This window comes from Balaenoptera physalus (genome assembly GCF_965194825.1).
Source record: "Balaenoptera physalus genome assembly, chromosome: 5".
In the NCBI taxonomy this organism is placed as follows: domain Eukaryota; kingdom Metazoa; phylum Chordata; class Mammalia; order Artiodactyla; family Balaenopteridae; genus Balaenoptera; species Balaenoptera physalus.
The window spans coordinates 86573357-86599558 of NC_138884.1; the positions used below are offsets into that span (position 1 = coordinate 86573357).

The 26202-nt window shown below is 36.7% G+C and overlaps 1 protein-coding gene across 12 annotated transcripts in view; it reads right to left on the reverse strand.

Moving 5' to 3' along the window:
• The window catches only part of KLHL5 (kelch like family member 5), a 195384-nt gene that overhangs the window by 85407 nt on the left and 83775 nt on the right, over positions 1–26202 (reverse strand). For 5 of the 12 annotated variants that reach the window (XR_014264392.1, XM_082464089.1, XM_082464085.1 and 2 more), the window contains exons 12-14: positions 3153–3244; positions 2796–2861; positions 735–860 (exon numbers count right to left, since the gene is read on the reverse strand). Coding sequence is in view for 11 of the 12 variants with exons in the window: in XM_082464089.1 (XP_082320215.1) it covers positions 735–860; positions 2796–2861; positions 3153–3244 (284 nt within the window). In the remaining variant the exon portion in view is untranslated. Of the gene's footprint in view, positions 1–734; positions 861–2795; positions 2862–3152; positions 3245–5530; positions 5751–12000; positions 15710–16185; positions 24116–26202 lie in introns of those variants that run through there. The other 7 variants (XM_082464087.1, XM_082464088.1, XM_082464090.1 and 4 more) reach the window with 6 other exon arrangements.

Here is a 26202-nt window from a genome sequence, read left to right on the forward strand (position 1 = left end):
TGCCTACCTTATTCAGAGACCTTCTGAAGAAATGAGTGGACACTAGTAATGTGACAGGGGCATGCTCTTTTCTCTGGCATAACTTGCTGTGAAGAATGGTATAAGCTGACACCTGCCAGTAGCCATCAAAAGAGTCTGACTTACATATATAGGATGGATAAACAACAAGGTCTTATTGTATAGCACAGGGAACTATATTCAATATCCTGTGATAAACCATAATGGAAAAGAATATGAAGAAGAATATATATATGTTTAACTTAATCAGTTTGCTGTACAGCAGAAATTAACACATTATAAATCAACTACACTTCAGTAAAATTTAAAAAAGGGAGAGAGTCTTAGAAGAAGTCAATACAGAGAAAGGAAGAGCCGAGAGATGGAGACAGTCTTGACTGCATCATTAGAACCCCTTGATCTAGCCATGCCTGCAGCCAATCCCATCTCCAGATTTTCCCATATACATTTTCTCTCTTCTTTGGACATTTTAGTCTGTTCCATTGAAAGCAACTTTTTAAGAAGTCATATTTTATAATCATAACAACTTTATTCTAATTAACTGAACAAAATTAATAGGATTATATATAACAATTAAAAAAGAAATGAACTTTTTCCTTTATAAGAAAATAACTTATCAATGCATCTTTATAATGAAAGTAGTATTTGTAGCATCAAATCTGCAAATAATGATATTTCTAAGTGAAGATTTAAAATATAAAAAAAGTTATCCTTACCTCATGCCACTGTCTAACTGGCTGGTTTTGTTTGTGTTGGCATCCCATAGATAAATGCAACTGGATTTCTCAGCAATCACTGCTAGGATATCTCCATCCTTATCCCAATCCATAGCAACACAGTTACTTTTTAAAAAGAGAGCAAAACATCACTATGCATTTTTTTCAAGTAGGGAAAGAAATTTAAACACTCAACTATTTGTGATTTTTGTCTATAACAAGACCATTCAATCTATTTTTGAATACGTCATAAACTTTCTAAAGTGAGAAATATAACTCACCATTCAGTGCCTGGATAAAACTAACACCAATTATGTTGTTGTTGAGGGGATGGAAACATTTTTAATTCTATTTTAAATATCATTTTCATATACTATATTAAATATAATTATACCTAATAAGTTAGCAGATTTTCTCAACACCTATAAAGAGCCTGGCCCTTTGGTAAAACAAACTCATCAAGCACCTCTGGAAAGGAATCACATCTGGAATCAAGAGGAAATTTGTATGATCAACTTTTGAAAGGTTATTTCAGATTTACAGAGGGAAAAAGTAGGTACTGATAAGAAATGATGTTATAACTAGATAAACTGTGTATTGAACAGATCAAGGCTGGGTAGACGTAGGACTGCAAACAACAAGAAAGACTGATTTCTGAAATAGTCAGTAAGAAAGTTTATTTTCATTTCATATCTTAATAGAATAAGAGTGATTCAATTAAGATAACAAAATAGTTATAAATAGGAAATGCTCTATTTAACATGTTTCTTACTGTTTAAAATTACTCCAAATGTTTATTATAATTTAAGAACTTCCTTGAAGATTAACCTTTCCTTCCTTCTCTGATGCTATATTTCATTTGGAGACCCTCTGTTCTTGGGTATTGGCTAAGCCATACTCAGCTTTACATAAGATAGCTGGGTATTCAGTTATTTCATTCTTCGAACTGTTAAAATATGTTTTGGGGGACTTCCCTGGTGGTCCAGTGGTTAAGACTCCGTGCTCCCAATGTAGGGGGCATGGGTTCGATCCCTGGTCAGGGAACTAAGATCCCACATGCCACCCTGTGTGGCCAAAAATAAAAAAAGTTAAAAATAAATAAATAAAATATGTTTTGGGATCTTAATTTTCTATAATATTTTCAGAGATTTTGCGTGTCTGGAGCCTGTGCTCGGCAACGAGAGGCCGCGATAGTGAGAGGCCCGCGCAGTGCGATGAAGAGTGGCCCCCGCTTGCCACAACTAGAGAAAGCCCTCGCACAGAAACGAAGACCCAACACAGCCATACATACATACATACATAAATAAAAAGAATGTAAGCAGACAAGAATAGCATTAAAAAAAAAAATTTTGGTTGACTGGATGAAAAAAAAAAATTAATAATAATAAAAAAAAGAGAGCAATGGGAAATGCTAAAATGGTGGCATTAGGTGGGTGGGAGAGAAGTAAAGCAACCTGATTTGCAAAGATGGTGGCGATAAGCTACAGAAAGCAGATGTGAATTTAAAAAGCTTGGCAGCATAAGACCATTTAGGTGAGGGACTCTACACATCATAATAACCACTAAGACTATCAGTAAAATAACTAATACAGGGAATGATCACACTGAATCATTAAAAATGCTTATGTTATGCTTACTGTAGTCTAGAATGACTTCCTTAAAATAAGGTTTTTGTCCTTTAAGAAGTATGCAGAAAGTAACTATTAGAGAGGAAATACTACAGCCATATGGGCTTATCTGCATATACACACACTAAAGCTTGTTTATAATTAAATAAGAATTCTTTCACATGGACTCATTTATAATTCTGTCTTACAGCTTAACTGTGAATGTATGAATGTTTATAAACGTTAAATTCTAATTCATATACTATATATATACATATTTCATTAACTGTTTATGGTATAAAAAACCAAATCTCTTTGCAAATGGAGAAAGCAAAATAGGAGATACAGGTGAGATATGTTATAAAATTCTATTTGATTATAGTTTTAAGACAGTGTTTTTTTATTTTTTAGGCCACAAAGCTTGAAAAAGTTTTGGATCTACCACTGTACTTACCCAGATAAGTTGATTTCACTTCTTTTTTGACCATGGCGATCAAAGATTTTCACAATATGATCAGCTCTAAAAGCAATCAGAACACAAAGATACGATTTAAATGTTTCTTCTTATTTCTCTAAAGAGTTTCTTTTATACACCCAAGTGATTTTATTTTCTCACGACAGTTTCATAATTTATATGTAAAAAGTTATTACCAGGGAAAAGGTTCTATGAATTGTGATGTTAATGGAAATATATTACTTTTCCCACCATTCAGTCATCACCCAAGAATTTCTACTGAACAGATAGTGTAGTTAGGTGGGCATACAACCATTTGGAGTTAGGATGCTTTACCAACATTCACTGATTTCTTACCCTGTTACTGCAAGGTAGTTTCCTGATGTTTTCTGCCAGGTAAACTTTATTGGTGTGCCAAGCCAAGTCTTTTCTAGCAGTGAGAAAACACGCTAAAAAACACAACACAATTTCTATATTTTCAAAACATACAATTAAGCGTTGGTCAGAAAAGATGTCAAAACATGATAATGAAAACAGTAGGATTCAGGATGGTGAAGGCTTATGCTAGAGCTTACCCAAAAGAAGTCAACAATGTAACAAACAAAATGACCAATCAACCAACCAACCAAATAACCACAATCTGGTCGGTAAAGTATGGACCTCGATATATATGGGAGCATTTACTATAAAACGTTTTTGCTTTTGAATGTTTTTGAATATTAATTTTATAAAAATGTATGGCTTTAGTGTTTAATAGCTATTAAAAATTTAAATAATTTAAACTTGAACTTAGCTAATTATTAATAGCATAGATTTGGGGAGATTAAATTTAACAAAATTGCTATTAAAAAATATTAACCCTGATAGAAATACAAAATGTCTATACTTTCTTCAAAATTATTATTTTCCTTTCCCCATCAGTTACATTTACTTTATCATTAGGTGTTTAATTTGGCTATTGGGTGGACACTTTTTCAACTGAAAAATCATTCTTTTCACTTAGACAATAAAGAACTGTGTACCCAGTATGGAAGCCACAAACCACATGTGGACTTGGAATTTTATTGAGGACTTGAAATGTGGGTAGTCTAAATTTAGATGTGCTGTAAATATAAACTACGCACGGGGTTTCAAAGACTATAAAGGAGAGGATGCAAACTATCTTCACTGATAATTTTCATACTGATTACATGTTGAAATGACAATATTTTGGATATACTGGGTAAAATAAAATATATTATGAAAAGTAATCTTACCTGTTTCTTTAAAAACATTTTAATTTGGCTACTAAGATTGTTACATTGGTTCACATTATATTTATACCAAAACAGTGCTGATCTAGAACATCTAGGAACATAAGAGTTTGGATGAATAAATGTAGATTTTAACATTAGGTTAAATTACAGGTTAAACAATGATGCCTATATGTAGGCATGTGAAGTTTAGAGACTACTGCAGGTGGCTTGACAGTCTGAATAGCAACACAAAACTCTTCCAATGGTCAAAATTGAACACCAATCATAGGCATTCACTATGTTAAAGATTAAATCCACCTCTACTGAAAATAGGTGTGCTAAAATCACAGGTGCATCCAAGTTTTGTGGAGCATGAAGACACCCTTAAAGAAAAAAAAAAAGGAGTATAAAAGCATCTTACTTTTGCAATTTTATGACCACATTGCCCTGGAACCCCTGCATGCAAGTGAGGGGTCCCTAAACTTGAATTTTACCAGCTTCATGGTAGACCTCCTCTGGCTGTGATCTTATAAACTATTTTTCTTCAAAGGAGGTTTACAGACGCTCCTTACACTTACAATGGACCGGAAAAGGTGCTAGCTTCACAACCAGAAAACCAACATTTATATTTGGCTTTTTATTTATTAGCTGTAGGGCTTAAAGCAGGTCGATTAAATTGCCTCAAACACAGAATTCTCAACTGTAAACCAGGAATAATAATATCTCCTTACTTCTGGTACTTCATAAATTGTGAAGAGCTTTAGAAATGAGTTAAGATTACCAGTCTGTCAACTCCAATCTCCACATTAATAGCCACCAGAACTTATAAAAATTAAGCTTTCCATTTCTTTGCCAGATCAGGGCCGGGGTGTGTGTGTGTGCGTGTGTGTGCGTGCGTGTGTGTGTGTGTAAGGGGATATTGCTCAGTAAAGCGAAGGGTGAATGATCTGTAGCCAGTGACCGGGGAATGGGATTCACGAGAAGCCCAAGCCTAGAAACCTTGTGTGCAGAGGATGACGCTCTAGAGCTTGAGACCTGCGTGTGCAGATTTCCCCGTGAATCATGTACATCGCCACCAGGTGATCTGTAAATTGCACCAGTCACAGGCAATACAATTTGAGATTATTTTTTCGCAGGCTTTTCACTCGTTTTAAGGCGCTGAGCAGTCGCGCGGCTTGCCAGGTGTTTAGCTGCAAGAAATGAGGCAGTTCCTGACACCCGAACGAGTCAACTTCACCGCGACCCTCCAAGCGCTTTCACACAACTCGTTCTTTCCACCGTGCGAAGTTCGGGCTCTCTTCAGATCCAGTCTGCTCATTTCCAGCCGTGGCGGGGTTCCCTCTTCCCGCAAAGCACCAACTCCATCCGCGGTCCCAGAAATGAGAGGCCTCCCTCCCCGCCTTCTCCTCTTCAATTTTCCTTCCTATTCCCTTGTTCCTTCAACTTCGCCCCTGCTCTCCCCTTCCCTGCTCGCCTCTCCCTTCCCCACTTCTCACGCACTCGGGAGGACGAAGGGAGGTCACAAGCTCCTATCCTCAAAGCGACTCTTGGCGGGCTTCTTCCCGCTCCCCCGGGGTTCGTAAGTTATTTACCTTCATCTCAAACCTCGAGCAGCAGCCGCGCGATCTAGCAAGTGCGCAGGCGCACCCAGTCTCCTCCAAGAAGGCTACCGCGTTCCCGTCACCCAGGAGACCTCGCGAGCAATGGCCAATCAGCGAGCGCCAGCTGAAGGACAGTGCCTAGTAGCGACCTCCGCAAGGAAGAGCGGGAGGCGTGGACTGAGATCACGTGATGCCCGCGAAGCAAGGCCCAGAGAAGTTGAACCTCGCGAGGGCTTCCTGCGCCCCTGCTTTCTGGCTGGGCCTTGATTGGATGCGACCCAGGGGAGGCTGACTGTGTGAGACGATGGAAAGCGCCTGCGTAAATTTCGGCCCCGGCTACTAAGAAGTCAATAGTAGCCAGAGGAGGGCGCTGAGAATTTCAAGAAAAGAAAGGAGCTGAGTGTGGATAAAAGGAGGGGGGAGTTGGTTCATGGGGCAATACTCTTAAGCAATCCACGCAAAGAGATCACTCTGAAGCTATTAAAGGGATGTTAAAGTTGAAGACTGATTTCTGCTGGGGATATATTTGTATCTTCAGATGTTCAAATTTGGGTGCAAGACCTGCACATTTAAACGGAGATGTTTTTAATAGGTGATTGAGTGAAGGAGAAAAAGGTTAGAGAAGTAGAAATTCAGAAATTGTCCTTGTAGTATTTAAAACAGAGTGAATGGGACTTTTTAGATTTAGGGAATGTGAGACAAAATTTTACTTTTACCTTTACGGCCTGAGAATTAAACTGACGTAAGACCAATTAACAGGAGAAAAGCGTACAAATTTCTATGTATTATGTTTACCTGATATGGGAGAATTAGTTAAAAGGAAAGAAAATAAAAATCCCACATCAACATATTAATTTGGGGGGGCATATTTCCCTCTAGTTTTTGCCCCTATGTATACCAATTTTACTATGTATTTATAATTACGGTATATATGTGTGTATTTAACACATTTATTTAGGTCAAATAATATAACACATTTATTAGGGTGCTTAGTACTGAGCAATAGAAAAGCGTACAATCCTAATAAAAGTTTTTAGTTTCCCCATACCAAGAAAATTAACTTTTTCAACTCCTTCCACTGCTTCTGAGGCTGAATCATTTAGAAAAATTGGTTCTCTAACTTTACTGTGTATCTGGTAGTTTTAGTGGGTGTCAGACTCACCTAGAGGGCCTGCTGAAACAGATTGCTCGGTTCCATCTGGAGTCTCTGATTTAGTCCTTCTGGGGTTGATGTGGAGAATTTGCGTTTCTAACACGTTTCAGGTGATGCTGATTATGCCCATCTGGGGATTACACTTTGAGGCCACTGTTCTCTCCATATTTGTTTCCTAAATCCTCTCCACTTTTTTGTCATACTTGTTATACTAAAAACAGTCTGTATTCCTTTTTATGTTGATTAAATTTACAAAGCAACAAATCTTTTCCACGTATATGCCTCTGAAAGTCACTTTTCAATTCATTATTTTTAAGCTGCAAGGAGCATTTGGTATTATTATTTTAGATAAAACAGGGATCCTAATTAATGCCTAGTTTTTTGTTTTTTATTATTCTGTTTTTCTCATTAGGCTAACAGAATAGGTAGGATTTCAATAGGTGGATAAAAGAGAAAGGATACTTAGAGGTAATGAGGTAGAAGGTGGAAGATGCAGACAAACTGATTTGAACCCAGTAACAACCAGTTAGTAACAGATTATGTCCTTAACTTTCTCAGCTTCACTTTTGTTTTTTAATTGAAACATATATTTGACATATAGCATGGTGTAGATTTAAGGTGTACAACATGTTAATTTGACACATTTATATACTGTAATATGATTGCCATTGTAGCGATAATTATTAGCTTCACTTTTCTTTCTTTTTTTTTTTTTTGGCTGTGCCGCGGCTTGCAGAATCCTAGTTCCCCAACCAGGGATTGAACCTGGGCCATGGCAGTGGAAGTGCCAAGTCCTAACCACTGGACTGCCAGGGAACTCCCCCTAAGATTCACTTTTCTCATCTATAATGGAACTTGAAAATTGATTAAAATATTTTTAGTTGTGGTATTCTTCTGGAAGTTTTTGTATACCTTGGAAATATGTGTATCCTTACCTGAATACAAAATTTTATGTAAAATATTTGGGAAAGAAGAGAAATACAGCTTCCCATTCTAAAATTTAAGAACCAGAAACATGATTAAACCTGTACATCTGGGAAAGGATCTGGTGTCCATTTGTTGGGAGAGATTCACTGAAGAGTTAGCCAATCTGTTATACAATCTATGGGAAGGGGTAATTCTAGAGTGCACAGAGCTATTTTTTAAAATAAACTATACAACTTAAAATTGATTCCTTATTTAAGTATAAATAAATATGTTATAGTAATGTTCAGGAACCTCTAATTTATCTGGAAAAGTATGGCATTATGAGAAAGTATTTGTCAGAATCTGCTATAAAAGCTGGTAAAAATGGTATGAAGCTTCTCAAAAGGATATTGAGAAGAATGAATAACATAACTTGTTATAATATCAGAAAAATGTTTTTCCAAAGAGAGAAAGAGGAGAGCTTCCAAGGTGAAGAGAAAGAGGGATAGCATGGGATTGGGGATGGAAAATAATGACATTTAACACTAAGTACAGATAAAGAAACTAGGAAATTTAGGTGGAATTCAGATTTTAAAGATAAATAGATATAAATTCAGAAAGTTTTTATTGCATACTACACTTCCAGGAAATGCCAATATTGTTTGATCATCTTATAATTTGCCTCCAGTTTATCATTTACACTTCCAAACTTTAAAATGATAGCCATTTGAGGAAATAAATAATTTACTACCAATATTATATAGAAAGGAAGTCTAATAAGCCTAACAATAACTAGAGAAAGATAGTGTATTCAAAAATAATATCTGGGGCTTCCCTGGTGGCGCAGTGGTTAAGAATCCACCTGCCAATGCAGGGGACACGGGTTCGAGCCCTGGTGCAGGAAGATCCCACATGCCACGGAGCAACAAAGCCCATGTGCCACAACTACTGAGCCTGTGTTCTGGAGCCTGTGAGCCACAACTACTGAAGCCCACATGCCTAGAGCCTGTGCTCTGCAACAAGAGAAGCCACTGCAATGAGAAGCCCACACACCACAACAGAATAGACCCTGCTCGCCGCAACTAGAGAAAACCCGTGCACAGCAACAAAGACCCAACAGCAGCCAAAAATAAATAAATAAATTTATTTATTTATTTTTTAAAAAAATATATATAATTGAATATTCAAAATTAAGCCAATTATTTTTGTCCAATTCTGTGCCAAGCATGATTCTAGGTGCAGATACATGGCTATGAATCATATAGCCAAGGAAATTAAGAAATTAAAATTAGTTTTAATTTTAATTAAAATTAAATTTTAATTAATTAAATTAAATTAATTAAAATTAATGAGTTCATAAGTGAGAAGAGAAGCTATACAGCAACAATGAAAAATCAGAAAGAGAAATTAAGGAAATACTCCCATTTACCATTGCAACAAAAAGAATAAAATACCTAGGAATAAACCTGCCTAAGGAGGCAAAAGACTTGTACTCAGAAAACTATAAAACACTGATGAAAGAAATCAAAGATGACACAAACAGAAGGAGAAATATACCATGTTCTTGGATTGGAAGAATCAATATTGTGAAAATGACTATACTACCCAAAGCAATCTACAGATTCAATGCAATCCCTATCAAACTACCAATGGCATTCTTCACAGAATTAGAACAAAAAATTTTACAATTCGTATGGAAACACAAAAGACCCCGAATAACCAAAGCAATCTTGAGAAAGAAAAACGGAATTGGAGGAATCACGCTCCCCGACTTCAAACTATCCCACAAAGCTACAGTAATCAAGACAGTAAACTACTGGCACAAAAACAGAAATATAGATCAATGGTACAGGATAGAATGCCCAGAGATAAACCCATGCACATATGGGAACCTAATTTATGGCAAAGGAGGCAAGAACATACAACGGAGAAAAGGCAGCCTCTTCAATAAGTGGTGCTGGGAAAACTGGACAGATACATGTAAAAGAATGAAATTAGAACACTACCTAACACCATACACAAAAAATAAACTCCAAATGGATTAAAGACTTAAATGTAAGGCCAGACAATATAAAACTCTTGGAGGAAAACATAGGAAAAACACTCTTTGACATAAACCACAGCAAGATCTTTTATGACCCACATCCTAGAGTTACAGAAATAGAAACAAAAATAAACAAATGGGACTTCATTAAACTTAAAAGCTTTTGCACAGCAAAGGAAACCATAAACAAGACAAAAAAAACAACCCTCAGAATGGGAGAAAATATTTGCAAATGAAACAACAGACAAAGGATTAATCTCCAAAATATATAAATAGCTCATGGAGCTCAATTCCAAAAAAAAAAACAATCCAGTTAAAAAAATGGGTGAAAGACCCAAATAGACATTTCACCAAGGAAGACATACAGATGGCCAAGAGGCACATGAAAAGATGCTGAACATCACTAATTATTAGAGAAATGCAAATCAAAACTACAATGAGGTATCACCTCATGCTGGTCAGAATGGCCATTATCAAAAAATCTAGAAACAATAAATGCTGTAAAGAGTGTGGTGCAAAGGGAACCCTCCTGCACTGTTGGTGGGAATGTAAATTGATACAACCACTGTGGAAAACAGTATGGAGGTTCCTTAAAAAACTAAAAATAGAACTACCATATGACCTGGCTATCCTACTACTGGGCATATACCCTGAGAAAACCATAATTCAAAAAGAGACATGTACCACAATGTTCATTGCAGCACTATTTACAATAGCCAGGATATGGAAGCAACCTAAGTGTCCATCGACAGATGAATGGATAAAGAAGATGTGGCACATATATATAATGGAATATTACTCAACCATAAAAAGAGAAAAAATTGAGTTATTTGTAGTGAGGTGGATGGACCTAGAGTCTGTCATACAGAGTGAAGTAAGTCAGAAAGAGAAAAACAAATACTGTATGCTAATACATATATGTGGAATCTAAAAAAAAAAAAAAAAAAAATTGTACTGATGAACCTAGTTGCAGGGCAGGAATAAAGAGGTAGACATAGAAAATGGACTTGAGGACATGGGGTGGGAGGGCGAAGCTGGGACGAAGTGAGAGTAGCATCAACATATATACACTACTGAAGTAAAATTGTTGGCTGGTGGGAAGCAGCAGCATAGCGCAGGGAGGTCGGGTCAGTGCTTTGTGGTGACCTAGAGGGGTGGAATAGGAAGGATGGGAGGGAGGGAGATGCAAGAGGGAGGAGATATGGAGACATATGTATGCATATGGCTGATTCACTTTGTTGTGCAACAGAAACTAACACAGTGTTGTGAAGCCATTATACTCCAATACAGATCTATAAAAAAAAACCCAACCCAAACCAAAACAAACAAAAAATTAGTTCTGGGTCCATGACAATTTAATGATTTCTATTCTCTAGGGGAAATTTTTTGCATTACTCCCTGGAGTTCATATTGTAGTTCTTAATCCTGACTGCCATTAGAATGACTTGGGGTCACTTGGGGTGGCTCAGGCTCAACCCAGATTTATTGAAACAGAATGTCTAGAGATGAAGCCTATCTTTTATTTCTTTCCTGCTCTGTCTCTCTCTCTCTCTCTCTCTCTCTCTAATTCTGTGGTGTACAGAGGTGAGAACCATTGGTTTATTCTAGAGTATGCCAAATGTAAAACAGCAGATGGAACGCCTGTTTTGTTTCTGAAAGTGGAGAGCTAATTCTGGTAAAAACCTATGCTCACTAATGTAAAATAGCTCTGTTGCTCTGGAAACCAGTTTGACAGTTCCTTAAAAAGTTAAACATAGAATTACTTATATGAATCAGCAATCCCACTCCTAGGTATACACCCCAAAGAATTAAAAACAGGGATTCAAACAAATACTTGTACACATATGTTCATAGCAGCACTATTCACATTAGCCAAAAGGTAGAAACAACCCAAATGTCCATGAATGGATAACCAAATTTTGGTATACACATACAATGGAATATTGTTCCAAAATAAAAAGGAATGAAGTGTTGCTACATTTCATGCTACAAAATGGAGGAATCTTGAAAATATGCTAAGTGAAAGAAGCCTAACATAAAGTCACATGTTGTATTATTCTACATGAAATATCCAGAATAGGTAAATCCATAGAGATGGGATGCAGATTGGTGGTTGCCAGCAGCTGGGGAAAGGAGGGATGGGGGGTTACTGCTTACTGGCTACAGGGTTTTCTTTTGGGCTTATGAAAATGTTTTGGAACTAGATAGAGGTGGTGGTTACACAACAATATGAATATACTAAATACTACTGAATTGTTCACTTTAAAATGGATATTATGTTATATGAATTTTGACTTAATTAAAAAAAAAAGCCTATGCACAAACACTGAATCTTTACATTTAATGTGATTTTCTTGATAAAACAAAACTAGCTTTTCTGAAAATCAGATTAAACCTTGTCATAAAACAACTATTGAATCTACCTAATCACACAATCCAGGCTTTTTGTTTGTTTCATAGGTAGAAGCTCTGACTTACCTATATTCTGAATATACCTAAGAATATACTGTATCCGGGGATTTGAATTTTTTTTAAACTGGGTGTTTAGGTCCTCAATGAGGAGCATGCAGTGACCAAAGGGTATCCCTTGTCTCAATTATTAGTGATTTTAAAAAAAAATTATGTCTTTATTTTTTTAAATTTTTATTTATTTATTTTTTGGCTGCACTGGGTCTTTGTTGCTGCACGCAGGCTTTCTCCAGTTGCGGAGAGCGGGGGCTACTCTTCGTTGCGGTGCGTGGGCTTCTCACTGTGGTGGCTTCTCTTGCTGTGGAGCACAGGCTCTAGGTGCGCGGGCTCAGTAGTTGTGGCCCGCGGGCTCTAGAGCACAGGCTTAGTAGTTGTGGTACATGGGCTTAGTTGGTCCGTGGCATGTGGGATCTTCCTGGACCAGGGATGGAACCTGTGTCCCCTGCATTGGCAGGTGGATTCTTAACCACTGCACCACGAGGGAAGTCCCTTAGTGTTAGTAATTTAAAAACTTCTGGATGGGCCTGTCCTCCAAGGGTAAATGATTGAAAATAATGCTTTCTCTAAAAGGGCAGAAGAGAAGCATACCAAAGGGAAGGAAAGAAATGAACGAAAATAAAAAGAGAATAGGAAAAATCAGAGTAGTAGGGTTGAGAAATGTGAATATTGTCTTAAGTAGCTGCAGACTTCAAGATTTTTCTTGAAAGCATACCAGAAATGTGAATTTTTCTTAAAAGAAAAAGATATCCTATGGTATTTAAAAATGCCAAGCCGATGGGATATATTTGGAACCAAGGGAAAAGTTACTATTTGAGAGTGAAAAGTTACTATTCTGAAAGACTGAAAATAATGGATAAGTAATGTAACTGTTATGCTGCAACATTCTATGATAAACACACAGGATCAGACTTACAGGGCAGAAGTGGTCAGGGACCCGAGACCTGCCCTTAGATTTCTTCCAGCTGATACTTCTATCTATAGGAGGACCACTAGTATAACACAGAGCTAAGGCCCTAACACACTCTGGTTACATCAGGTCTTTCAAACCCTAAGGCTATCCCTGAATATAAACACCTTTTTATCTTCCTAGTTAATGTGTAAAATATATGCTACTCATTTCAGAGGTTTCAGCATTTCTTCCCATGCCTTCTCTCACTTTATCTAATCTCTTCCACAGGGAAGGGTATCAATTTGCTTCTAAGAATTTCTTGGAAGGAAGAAATTGAAAACTGAATTTTGTCTGCTTCATTTGCAATATGGATCATTTTCATAAAATGGATCTCATATCGATGGAGTTATATGCGGAGAAGCTATCATTGGCAAATCTGAGATCAGATGTGCAGTTTTCAATAATCAATTACTTGTAGATGATTTTCAACTCCACTAATGTTTCCTATACATCTGAGGAAGGCAAGAAATCTGCTTTGTGGAAAACCAGAAGGAGGAGGCCTAGAACACAGTGAACATGTGTTAAGCCTAAAATGGGCCTATTTTTTAAAAAACCACTTTCCCAAATTTTGAAACAATCAGAGTTACAGAAAAGTAACTCCCCCCACCCCCCCGACCCCTGACTCCTACCCTGAATTGTTTGAGAGTAGGTTGCCAGCATGATGGCCCATCACCCCAGAATACATTGTATTTCCTACAAAGACAGTTATCTACAAAACCACAATACAACCATAAAAAATCAAGAAGTTAACATTGATACATTACTATCATCTAATTCACAGAACCATTCAACTTTTGACAGTTGTCTCTATAATGTTGCTTACAGTGAAAGAATTCAATCCAGGATCATGCATTGCATTTAATTGCCATTTTTCTTTAGTCTTCAATCTGGTATAGCTACTCAATCTTAACTTTCATGCCTCAACATGTTTGAAAATTCCAGGCTAGTTGTTTTGTAGAATGACCCTCAATTTTACTTTGTCTAATATTTTCTCATGATTAGATTCATGTTATGCATTTTTGGCAGGAGTATCACAGAAGTAATGCTGTGTTCGTCTCATCCTATTTTATCCTGTGGCATAAGATTTTGATTTGTCCCATTACTGATGATTTTCAGTTTGATCACTTGATTAAAGTGGTATCTGCCAGGCTTCTTACCTGTAAAGTTATCCTTTGCCCTTTGTAATAAATGAGTATTTTGGGGGGAGATATCTTAGAACCATGTAAGTATCTTGTTCCTCATCAAACTTTCAGTTTGTGTGTTTATTTATACCTGTATGGATTCCTGTGTTATTCAAAGGGGTATATTCATTATTCTCATGTATTTTTATGCTTAAATTGGCTCCAGTTTGGCCAGTGGAAGCCCCTCGAAGCTGACTTCTGTGTACTTTTGCTATGTCCCCAACATTCTTTGAGCACAGCCTTGTTTACTGGCACAATAAGATGTTCCAGGTTCACCATGTATTTTCCCTGCCTCAACTCTGGAACCAGCCATTTGCCCAAGGATCTGTCATTCCTTTTGGTAGAAAGTGATGTTTAGCAGTCAAGATCTGGGCACAAGATGTGATCACTGCTATTCCCAGACTCTCTGTGGACTGAGCTAGGGAATATATCTATTTATCTATTTATTATCTATCTATCTATCATCTACCTAAATCTATCTTGAAAACTGAGTTCATACTAATATGTCCAATTCCAATTCAACACTACAGTGTTCATTCTAGTTTTTTTTTTCCTTTTCTGTATTCATAACTCTCTTCTCCAACAGTAAGAATCTGGTCTTTCATTATCCTTAATATAATCACTAATATGATTAATCCCCTTTAATAGTTCTGGGACCAATTCCAATGTCTGCAGGGTTTTTCCACACCACCAAGCAATTCTCTGATACCAGCTGGGTGTCCTACAATTCAACTCAACTCTGACACCACCTGGGAATATCCTGGCAGATCCCACAGGTTAAGGGCTCAGTCCTTAGACTGTTACCCCCTACTCACCCACCCTCACACTTCTGACACCAATCTCAAGCCCAGGCGTCACCTGTGATTCTGACCAACCAGCTATAGATTGGAGGTTTCAACAACCTCCTCCTTGGGTTCCATCCATTTGCTAGAGCTGCTCACAGAAACATTTTATTTACCAGTTTATAAAAGGATATAACGCAGGAACAGCCAGGTGGAAGAGATGCACAGGGCAAGGTATGGAGAAAGGGTTCAGAGCTTCCAGTCCTTGCTGAGCATTCCATTCCTCGTATCTCCACGTGTTCACCAACCCAGAAGTTCTCCATCCTTTTGGGTTTTTATGGAGGTTTCATTACAAAGCACGATTGGTTAAATCATTGGCCATTGGTGATTGATTCAACTTCTAGCCTCTCTCCCCTCCCCTGAGGTAAAGGAGGTGGGACTGAAAATTCCAACCCTCTAATCACTAAGTTGGTTCTCCTGGCAACAGACCTCCATCCTTAGGTGCTTTCGGAAAGTTACCTCATTAGCACACAAAAGACACCTTGATGCCCCTCAGGTCAGGAAATTCCAAGGGTTTTAGGAGGCTGCCAGAAACTGGAAGACAAATAGTGATACATATTTCTTATTATAAATCACAACATCACACCCTGTATGCAAACACTCTCTAATCCCTGCCCCCATTCCCTCTCTGCCCGGATGCCCACGCCTCCCTGCCGGGCTCTAAGTCCTCTTTCCAGACTCATTATGTGTCACCCTCCCCCACACACCTTCCTCACTGCTCAGGCTCTGACTTTCTAATGCCAGGCTGCCCCCTGTGTGGTTACCCTCCTTACCTTGCTTGGGGTCTGACATCCTACCCCAGGCCATCCCTCTCCTCTGTAGGATGCCCTCTTCAACCCCACTTGGACTCCAATACCCCACATGGGGCTACCGTGACGTCCCTCAACACCACTGCAGGTGCCATCCTTGCCATATTCCACCTAATGGCTTTAGATCGCATTATTAGGATAGGAAAATGCTTTTTTAAAATGAAATTTAAATTACTTTTTCTAAAAAAAATTTTTTAAAAATTTATTTTTTATTTTGGCTGAGCTGGGTCTTTGTTGCAGCTCACGGGCTCTCTAGTTGTGGCGTGCAGGCTTACTTGCGCCGAGGCATGTGGGATCTTAGTTCCCCTGACCAGGGATTGAACCCACGTCCCCTGCATTGTAAGGTGGATTCTTAACCACTGGACCACCAAGGAAGTCCTTCATATGTTTTTATTTGAATTAGATTAATTTTACAGTCAGTCATTCTGATTCTCTTACCTACTTTTGAATTGGCTTGGCAACAAAATCAGATGGTACTTAAGGTTGAAATTACTGGTAAACAGTATACATTTTTCAAGGGCTGTTGTTTTTACTTTAAAAGCCTTGTAAATCTTGATAGTTTGTTCCCTATTCTTTACTTCCCCCTTCTCTGTTCAACTTCATAATATCCCCTGTAAACCATTTTTCCCCCATTGCCATGTTCTATTTCTTTCTTTTTTCTTCTATTATTTAGTCACTCAGTTTTTCTTTTCTTTTTTTCTTCATTTCTCCAAGGAAGGTTCCATAGGCTGGTATGACACAGTCTAAGATGGCCACAATAGATTTTGTTGTTATTGTTAGTTCATGCAGAAAAGGAAAAGAACATCCTTTAGCATTCTCTCAATTGACGTTTAGGTAGAACATGAGATGTACCTCCATGTCTCTGTTGAACTTCTGAATCTGAAGTTTAATTGGGGCTGGACAAGGGAATCAGATCATGGAAGGAATATTAGATGCTACACATTAATTTTAAAATTTGAGACATAGTTTAAATTCAGGGTTGCCTACCATTTACTACAAAAGTAGTGGATTCCCCAAGTCAGGGAATTTCCTACCTGGGATCTTCCACGTTGCTCATGTGGGACTTGGGAGGCAAGGGGAATTAACCCAAAGATGACAGTCATACTGCTTTCTACGCCTTTGAGTAATAAAGTCCTTTTTCTCTGATCCAGGAGTTTTGTGTCTTCAGCCAGCATCCATGAAACAGTAACAGGCTAATTTACTAGCTTGCAAATAGGGCAGAATCAAATTCCAAATCTTAATAACCAGCCAATCCTTTGTGAGCTCAGTCCTCTATTATAGCATTTAATTCTTTATATGAAACCTCCCCTGTTCAAATTATTGTGTGGTTTCTGTCTCCTGATTGGTCCCTGACTAATACATCATAACTACAGAATCATCTTCCTCATATCCTTAGAATTTTTAAGCATTTGTCTCTCTTAAATTATACTAAACTTCTAATAATGGATTCATGACTTTCTACTAATGGCTCATCTTCTCATTTCCACTCATTACTGGTCTACTCAGCATTCCTGCTCTTCACTCTATTGACAGCACCAATTCTTCTCTGTACCCAGGACATTAAATATGCCATCCTTACTAAAATGCCCTGCTTTTGTCCTCTCACCACTGAAAGGTACTTAGTAAGGATCAGTTTCTGCATGTGCGTGTGTGTGTCTGTGTGTGTGTGTGTATGCAACCATGCACATAATAGGCAGAACTACCCAGCCTGTTTCTACTCATTAAAAGTAAAAGCTTAAAATGTAGCACAGATGTGATGAGGGCACTATCACAATATCTAACCTTGGCATCAAATAGGTATCATCATCCTATGTAATCAGGACAGCCAGAACTCACCTGCATGTGGCAATCTTGCATAGATTTTTGTTAAAGGCTCTAAGGTCATACACATCTGGTTGGTTTTCAAATTTGGCTCTGTTATTTGGCTCTGTTAGTTTCTACATCATTAAGTGGGAATAATCATATCTACTTCATAGGGCTATTGTAAAGATTAAATGTATGAACATATACATAACGTACTCAGCACACAGTATCTGCCACGTAATCAAGTTGACTCAACCTCCCTATATTTCGGTAAACAAATGACCAAGTCTGAGGCAATTTAATAAAACATGAGCTTTTAGCCCAATTTCATTTAAATGCTTCAACACCTAAGAGAGGCTCTGCTTGTCTTCAGGCCCAGAGACTCGGTGGGGAGACCTGACATACTGAGTTCAAGGCCTCATTTCTCAGTCTTTCATCTTCTTTCAATCACTTCCTTGATGTTGGAAGCTCCACCTTGGTTTACCATTTTCTTTGCTATGTAATTTCTCCACATCCTCTCCAACACTTATTTTCTGTTTTTAAAATTATAGTCATCCTAGTGGATGTGAAGTGGTATCTTATTGTTGTTTGGATTTGCATTTCCCTAATAACTAATGATGTTGAGAATCTATTCATGTGCTTGATGGCCATTTGTATATATCTTCATTGGAGAAATGCTTCTTCAAGTCATTTGCCCATTTTAAAATTAGATTGCCTTTTTGTTGAGTGTAGGAGTTCCTTATATATTCTGGATACTAGACTTTTATCAGATATGATTTTCAAATATTTTCTCCCATTCTGTGGGTTGTTTTTTCACTTTCTTGATAGTATCCTTTGATACAGAGGCTTTTAATTTTGATGAAGTCCAATTTATCTATTTTTTCTTTTGTTGCTTGTGCTTTTGATGTCATATTTAAGAAATCATTGTCAAATCAAAGGTCATGAGGATTTATGCCTATGTTTTCTTCTCAGAGTTTTATGGTTTTAGCTCTTATATTTAGGTCTTTAATATTTATATATGTTGTAAAGTAAGGATCCAAATTCATTCTTTTGAACATGAATATCCAGCACCACTTGTTGAAGAGACTATTTTCTCCATTGAATGGCCTTGGCATCCTTGTTGAAAATCAATTGACCATAATATGTTGACCACAGTTTATTTCTGGACTTTCTATTTTATGCTTTTGGTCTATACGTTTATCCCTACACCAGTACCACATTGTTTTGATTACTGTAGCTTTGTAATAAATTTTGAAATAAGGAAATGTGAGTCCTTCAACTTTGTTCTTCTTTTTCAAGATTGTTTTGGCTCTTTTGGGTCCTTTGCAATTTTACACAAATTTTAGGATCAGCTTTTCCATTTCTGCAAAAAAAGGCCATTGGGCTTTTGACAGAGATTACATTGAATCTACAGACTAATTTGTGGAGTATTTCCATCTTAACATTAAGTCTTCCAAGCCATGAACATGAGATGTCTTCCATTTATTTAGGTCTTATTTAATTTCTTTCAGCAATGTTTAGTACTTTTCAATGTATGAGCCTTGTACCTCCTTGGTTAGATTTATTTTCAAGTATTGTAAATGGAATGGTTTTCTTAATTTCCATCTTAGCTTTTTTTTTTCTTTTTTTGGGCCTGTGTATAGGAATCAACTAACAATTGTGTGTTGATCTTGTATCCTGCAACATTAATGAATTTATTAGCTCTAATAGTTTGTGTGTGTATTCTTCAGGATTTTTAACATACAGGATCATGTCAGCTGCAAATGGAGAGTCTTACTTTTTCCTTTCTAATTGGGATTCCTTTTATTTATTTATTTTCTTGCCTAATTGCTCTGGCTAGAACTTCTGGTACAATGTTGACTAGCAGTGGTGGGAGTGAACATCTTCCTGATCTTAGAGGGAAACCTTTCAATCTTTCACCATTTAGTATGCTGTTAGCTGTGGGTTTTTCATGAATGCCTTTTAACAGGCTGAGGAAATTCCATTCTCTTCCTAGTTTGCTGAATGCCATGAAAGGGTATTGATTTTTGTCAAATGCTTTTTCTTATCAATTGAGATTCTAATGTTGTTTATGTTCCCTTCATTCTATTTTTCTTTTTAAATAACAAAGAGCTTTATTTTCATGTCACTGTTCTAGTTTCTTCTAGCTGAGTTCTCTGCATTTTATTATGTGGTATACCGCATTGATTGATTTTTATATGTTGAACCATCCCCATATTCTTGCAATAAATCTTAGTTTGTCATGGTATATAATCTTTGTCTGGCTTAGGTATCAAGGTAATGCTGGTCTTATAGAAGGAATTAGGAAGTGTTAACTCCTAATCTATTTTTTTGTAAGAGTTTAAGAAGAATTCGTGTTAATTCTTCTTTTAATGTTTGGTAGACTTCACCAGCGATTTCTACTAAATTCTGGTTCTGTACTTTCTTTGTTGAGGGGTTTTTGATTATTGATTCAATCTCTTTACTTGTTATAGATGTGTTTAGATTTTTTACTTCTTCTTGAGTCAGTTTTGGTGATTTGTGTGTTCCTAGAAATTTGTACATTTCATCTAGGTTACCTATTTTGTTGGCAATAAAGCTTATTTTTGATGAATAAATTTGTTTATGGTTCAGCCATCCAAAATACCATGCAATTTATCTAATATTTATAAAACCTGAAATGTATGTTTTCTTACATTTACTCTTCTAAAGCAAAATGTATATAAAATTCCATAAGAGATTTAAACAAAATTTCCCAATAGTAAGAAACAAAAATCTTCTGATAAGAGTGTGACTGATAAATTTCACTTCTAAAAAGCATAAGCCTTCTTCACTTTTCTTTTTGTTAAAGTAAATGATTTCTCACATAAAAGGAAACTTCTTTTTCTACCTAGAAACAGGAGTGATGACAGAATGGACTCCTGAGCCACTGCCTGTGTTTGAATCCCTGCTCTGCCACTTATTTGCTATATAGAATCTTGGGGTTAAACTCTTCCTGACCCGGGTTCCTCATCTGTAAAAAGGAGAATAATAACAGAACATACCTCATAAGGTTTCTGTGAAGATTAAGTGCATTAATACATGCAAAAACTTGGTTCCTAGTTCATAATAAGCATTCAATAATTATAAGAAATATTATTATTTTTCATAAGGTGGTCATTAATTGGGGTTAAAATTAAGAGCAGCTAGACATCTCAGTGCAGAAGCTAACAGTAAAAGTCAAGGCAGCAATGTTAGATGATGCACACAAGGAAGGGCCATATTTTCCTCTAGATTTATAAGATCCCAGACTAGAAGAATGAATGCTTTGGTGAATGCTCTGTCACTAGAAAAGAAATAGTTTTCTTCACTAGTACCCAGAAGAGCAGAGCCTATTGATGGCAAAACTGCATTAGAGAGGCCCCCTTCAGTGGGATAAAAAATCAAAGGGACTGTTCTATGAATCCCATAAAGGAAAGGAAGATCCTCAGAGAAATGAATTAGTTCCTTTACTTTAAGATGAGTCTGACTCCATTGAGGGCACAGGGGACAAGAGAGTGGATAATGAGTGGAGATGAGAAATGATCACAAGTCCAAAATCACAGGTCTAAGCCTCCACAAGAAGGGATGATGTACTGACACATTTCTGCTTTTGAAATTTTTGCTTTGTTTCTTATAGCTTTTCCTCTTCCTCTCTCCCTTACCCTAAATACATAAATATACTCTACCACTGATCCCTCCTTGTCAGGAAAGTAACTGAATTCATAGCCACACTATAATGAATATATGAAATATTAATGTATTTGTCACTATCACTGCTATTTTCTTAGTGGCCACACCAGTAAAATGCCCATGGAATTTGTTTTGTGAATAGACGTACTAAGTTTCTTGGTTTCCTGTGTAGAAACATTTCACGAGCATTCAAAATCAGCTAAAAAAAAAAAAGTTTCTTTTAATTTTTAAAGGAAGCAACTAAAATAAAGTCTACCCTGATATAAAATGTAAAAACACATTAACCAAAATATGGACTTTTAAAAGGTGGGAATTTAGTTTATACTCATTTTACATTAAGATATAAGTTAATGACTTATACCTTAAAGGATTTATCATAAAATGTTACTGCCCAGTGCATTTTTGCAAACAATAAATAATTCACTGAGAATATTAACATTCACATGTGTAATTAAGAGTGTACAAATGTACAAAACTTTGGGTAATAAACACTTTAAACTTATTTTTCAAACATTCAATAAGCCCATTCCCCCCAAACTGTTTGATTACAAAGAAGCACAAAGGATTAACTAACTCCGGCAAAAATTAGCAAACAAGGCAGGGGAGGCAAACAGAGATCTGAGAACGTAAGAATATCCAAACAGTTCTGTCAATATAAAGAGACAAAATCAAAACATTTTTAACAATATAAAAGGAAGCAAATTCACACGATTAAATGCTAATTAGGTGAAAGAACATTAGAGGGTATATAACATTTATTTTCTCCACAAAATTTGCATATCTTAAATTTAATGCAAAACACCATGTTTCAATTCTAATTTAAGAATATCATAACGTGGAGTTCTTGGTTAATCTAGATGGAATGAATATTTAAATAGATCCCAAAGGTCATATCAAGTTTTTATTTGGTCTTCGTTGTTCTAACTCTTTAATATTTTTCTTTATTCATTGGACTAAGCCGATTTTAGAAATATATCCACAAGCGAAGCATATATAATGCAGCTATTTCTGAAAACAACTAAATGCATAGTCTTTAGTAATATCATTAAAACAGTGGTTGTGGTTAAGTAAAAGAATAAAAATTACCATAATTCATGTATGATAAAGTTACAAATCAAAACATTAGAAGTTTTATCTGGGGTATTTGCACTGTAATAAAAGAAATGTGGATAATATGAGCAAAATGTGCTTGATTATTAAAAGAAATGAAATTCCTGGTTAACACTGGGTTGTGTCAGGAGCAGTGCATTTGTCCTCATAGTTTATATCAGGAACATACGTTCACAATCCACCAGCTGCAGTTTTGATTTGCTAAGAAATAAAAGTATTTAATCTTGGTTCTTCCTTGTTTTAACATCTTCCCTTAGAGACCAGGCACTTCGTGCCCCGGAATGTGGCCTTGCAAATTTACTAAAAACATATCCATTGATAGTAGAACAATTATACTAAATTCATAAAGGAAGAGAACATCTTCATTTAGAAAACAAAGCACTGTTATAACTTTACAGTCACAACGCAAGCCCCAGCTCTTCCTAGGCACAGTGGAGCAACCTAAAAAAAAAAAAAAAAAAAAGACACATGTTGGGTTTGTGGGTAAAAACGTTGATAATACCACACCAGTCGGTGAAATATTGAAATAGTTCATACTTGTTGGCAAAGAGCTGCTGCCCGAACCCTAAGCTGGCCCAGGTCTTAAACAAGGCTCTTCCTCCTGATGCCAAAGCTTCATAGACTAAATTGTTTTGGGTATATAACATAATTATGTAGTATTTACTTCTCTTTAAAGGTGATTTTTAAAGATAGCACAGGAATTGTTCTACATGAAACACTATTTTGGCCAACATGATGCACAATATGGATGTGAGGAAATGCTGAACACTTAGAGTAACTTTGTGACTAATATGGAGAAAATACCAAGTATTATCCTGAGAGGCCATGCAGCGGAAGTGCTATCTCAGAGAGAGTACACAGAATATACCACATGTCCTGGGTCTGCCGACTCCAGAGGAACCACTAACTTCACATTCACTGATGACCTTCTCAGCGTGGCTGAAGAGTCTAAACCCATTCTACTGCTTTTTACCAGAGTGAATAAATAATAAATACCACCGATTGAACTCCTTAGGAGTGGAAACAAACCTGGTGAATAAACTCCATGACAGTGAGATAGAAGTATGAGGTACTACGGGAAAAGTATAATCTTGACTTATGCATTAGGAACAATTCTTAAATCTTTCACTTCTTGTCTTTTTTTTTTTTTAAAGTACTCCTGACACTGGGCAATTCATAGCGGAGGTAAGTGTGGACAAGGATAGTTTTAAAAGAAGGATTACTTGGAGCCCAGTAAGAATCTATGCATTTGAGCTAACAGAATTAAGACATTAGCATTTGGGAAGGGGTGACTAATATAAAGTACTAAGAAAGTTTGTTTTGTACTTATGTATGTGGGTGTATGTCATAAAGTATTTTTGTCAAATACATGATATCAAAGTGACTTTCTGGTCATTTTGACTCCTCCTCCCCAGACAAATGAGTGGATTTTAAGAATACATCTGACTTCAATTGTAAGAGAATTCTTGGTTGTTCTCCATCTGAATCAGTTGTTTTGATCACTGTTATATCTTTTTGAACAAATAACCTATTTAAAAACCATATCTACTTACAGTATTCTAGAAGTAACCTGTACGTCATTTAAATCAAAATGTCTGTAATTAGCAGCTTTTCTCAAAACACTCAAGACACTAAGTCTCTACATTGTGAATAGCTGATGCTGCCACGGCAACCAGCTAGAAAGTTTAGCTTAGAGAATTTATTAAATACAATGCAATCACCTCCTGCTTTGGGTCAAGGCTGGTAGTGGGGTGGGTGGTGGCTTAAGACTTTGTAATCACATTTCATTCCCTGTACAAATAAATGTCCTCTTGTCCATTTGTAGAAACATTGAATGGAAAACATTTATTTTTCAGATACTATAGTTGTAAATTCACATTTAGGAGCTTTAAAATCACTTATATGTAGAATCTAAAAAATACAACAAACTAGCAAATATAACAAAAAAGAAACAGACTCACAGATATAGAGAACAAATTATTGGTTACCAGTGGGGAGAGGGAAGGGGGAGGGGAAAAATAGGGCTAGGGGATTAAGAGGTACAAACTATTATGTGTAAAATAAGCTACAAAGATATATTGTACAACACAGGGAATACAGTCAATATTTTATAATATCTATAAATGGAGCATAACCTTTAAAATCGTGAATCACTATATTGTATACCTGTAACATAATATTGTACATTGACTGTACTTCAATAAAAAGAATTTTTTAAAAAGTAATGGAGATGGCATGTAAACCAAAGAGCTATGTGGTCACAGATTATTAATTTTGATACAGGGTGATTCAGCATAAGGTATTAATTATCTGTAACAGCAAGTCTGAAATACTGGCTAATAGGTTTCCTTATAACTGGCCCAAGGGCTTAATAAAATACATCTCAGGAAAAGAGATTCTTCTATCTCTTCTTGGATTCCTTGGTTATCATTCACAATTACTTCTGCCATGGTAGGAGGCTGATGGTAGGTAATCTCATAATTTCTATGAAATCCCGTAGCTCTAACTCAAGCTCTCAAATTATGCCTTCTCACCTTCACCAAGTGATCTCACTTACTTAAGAAACAAGATCAAGGTCATACAATCTAAGTCTCTTTTTCTATCCTTCTCTTCACTTAAAAACACTTTGTATCTTTCTACACTGATATTCTCATTTTTCCTTCCAGCTTTGGAGGATAAGATCTTTCCTCCATTCTAAGGAGGACCTGCCTTTGCTCTCAATTCTGTTTCTGTCCTTCTTTCAGAAAAGTGCCCTTCAATTTTGCTTTCTCCTTCTAGTATCTGGAATCCAGTTCAACTCTCTTGTCTTCATCTCTATTGTGAAAAAGATCCTAGGCTCAAATTCTAACTCCACCATTTATCTGCTGTGTGACGTTGGGTCAGCTATTTAACCTCTCTGTCTCAGACTTCTTCATCCAACATAGTGAGGAAATAATAGTACTTTCCTTATAGGGTTGTTGGGAAGATTCTTTAATGTAAAGTACTTAGACCAGAGTCGGGTACATAAAATGGCTCAGTAAGTATTAACTTTCTATCATCATCATTATTTTAAAATTGTATGCCCCTCTAGCTCCCACATTTACTTTTTACTCTTCTCTTTACTTTTTACACTGTGTGGTGGCTTCTGCTTCTATCATATTCTCAAAGGTCCTGACAACTTCATGAATGACAAATCTTCTTCATTCTTCCTTATGCTGTTGAAATTCCCCTCTCCTTTTTTTTTTTAAACATTTTATTTATTTTCTTTGGCTGCGCTATGCAGCATGTGGGATCTTAGTTCCTCCACCAGGGATTGAACCTGTGCTCCCTGCGTTGGGAGCGCAGAATCTTAACCACTGGACTGCCAGGGAAGCCCCCCGCTCCCCACCTTTCTTTTAATGCTCTATTTCATTATCTACTAAGACACTCTCTGATCATTCTTTTGCTGTTTCCTTCAGAAGCTGCACCTCTCTATACAACCTAGTAAGTGTATGAATTAAAAATAAACAGGACTTGGTAATATCTCTTGAATCCATCTGTATATTTAACACCTCAAGCCTTATAACTGAAGTAACTTTATAAATGTTTTCCTTTCACCCAGGTTTCACTTCCCCTGCCCCTAACCCAACTTACCCT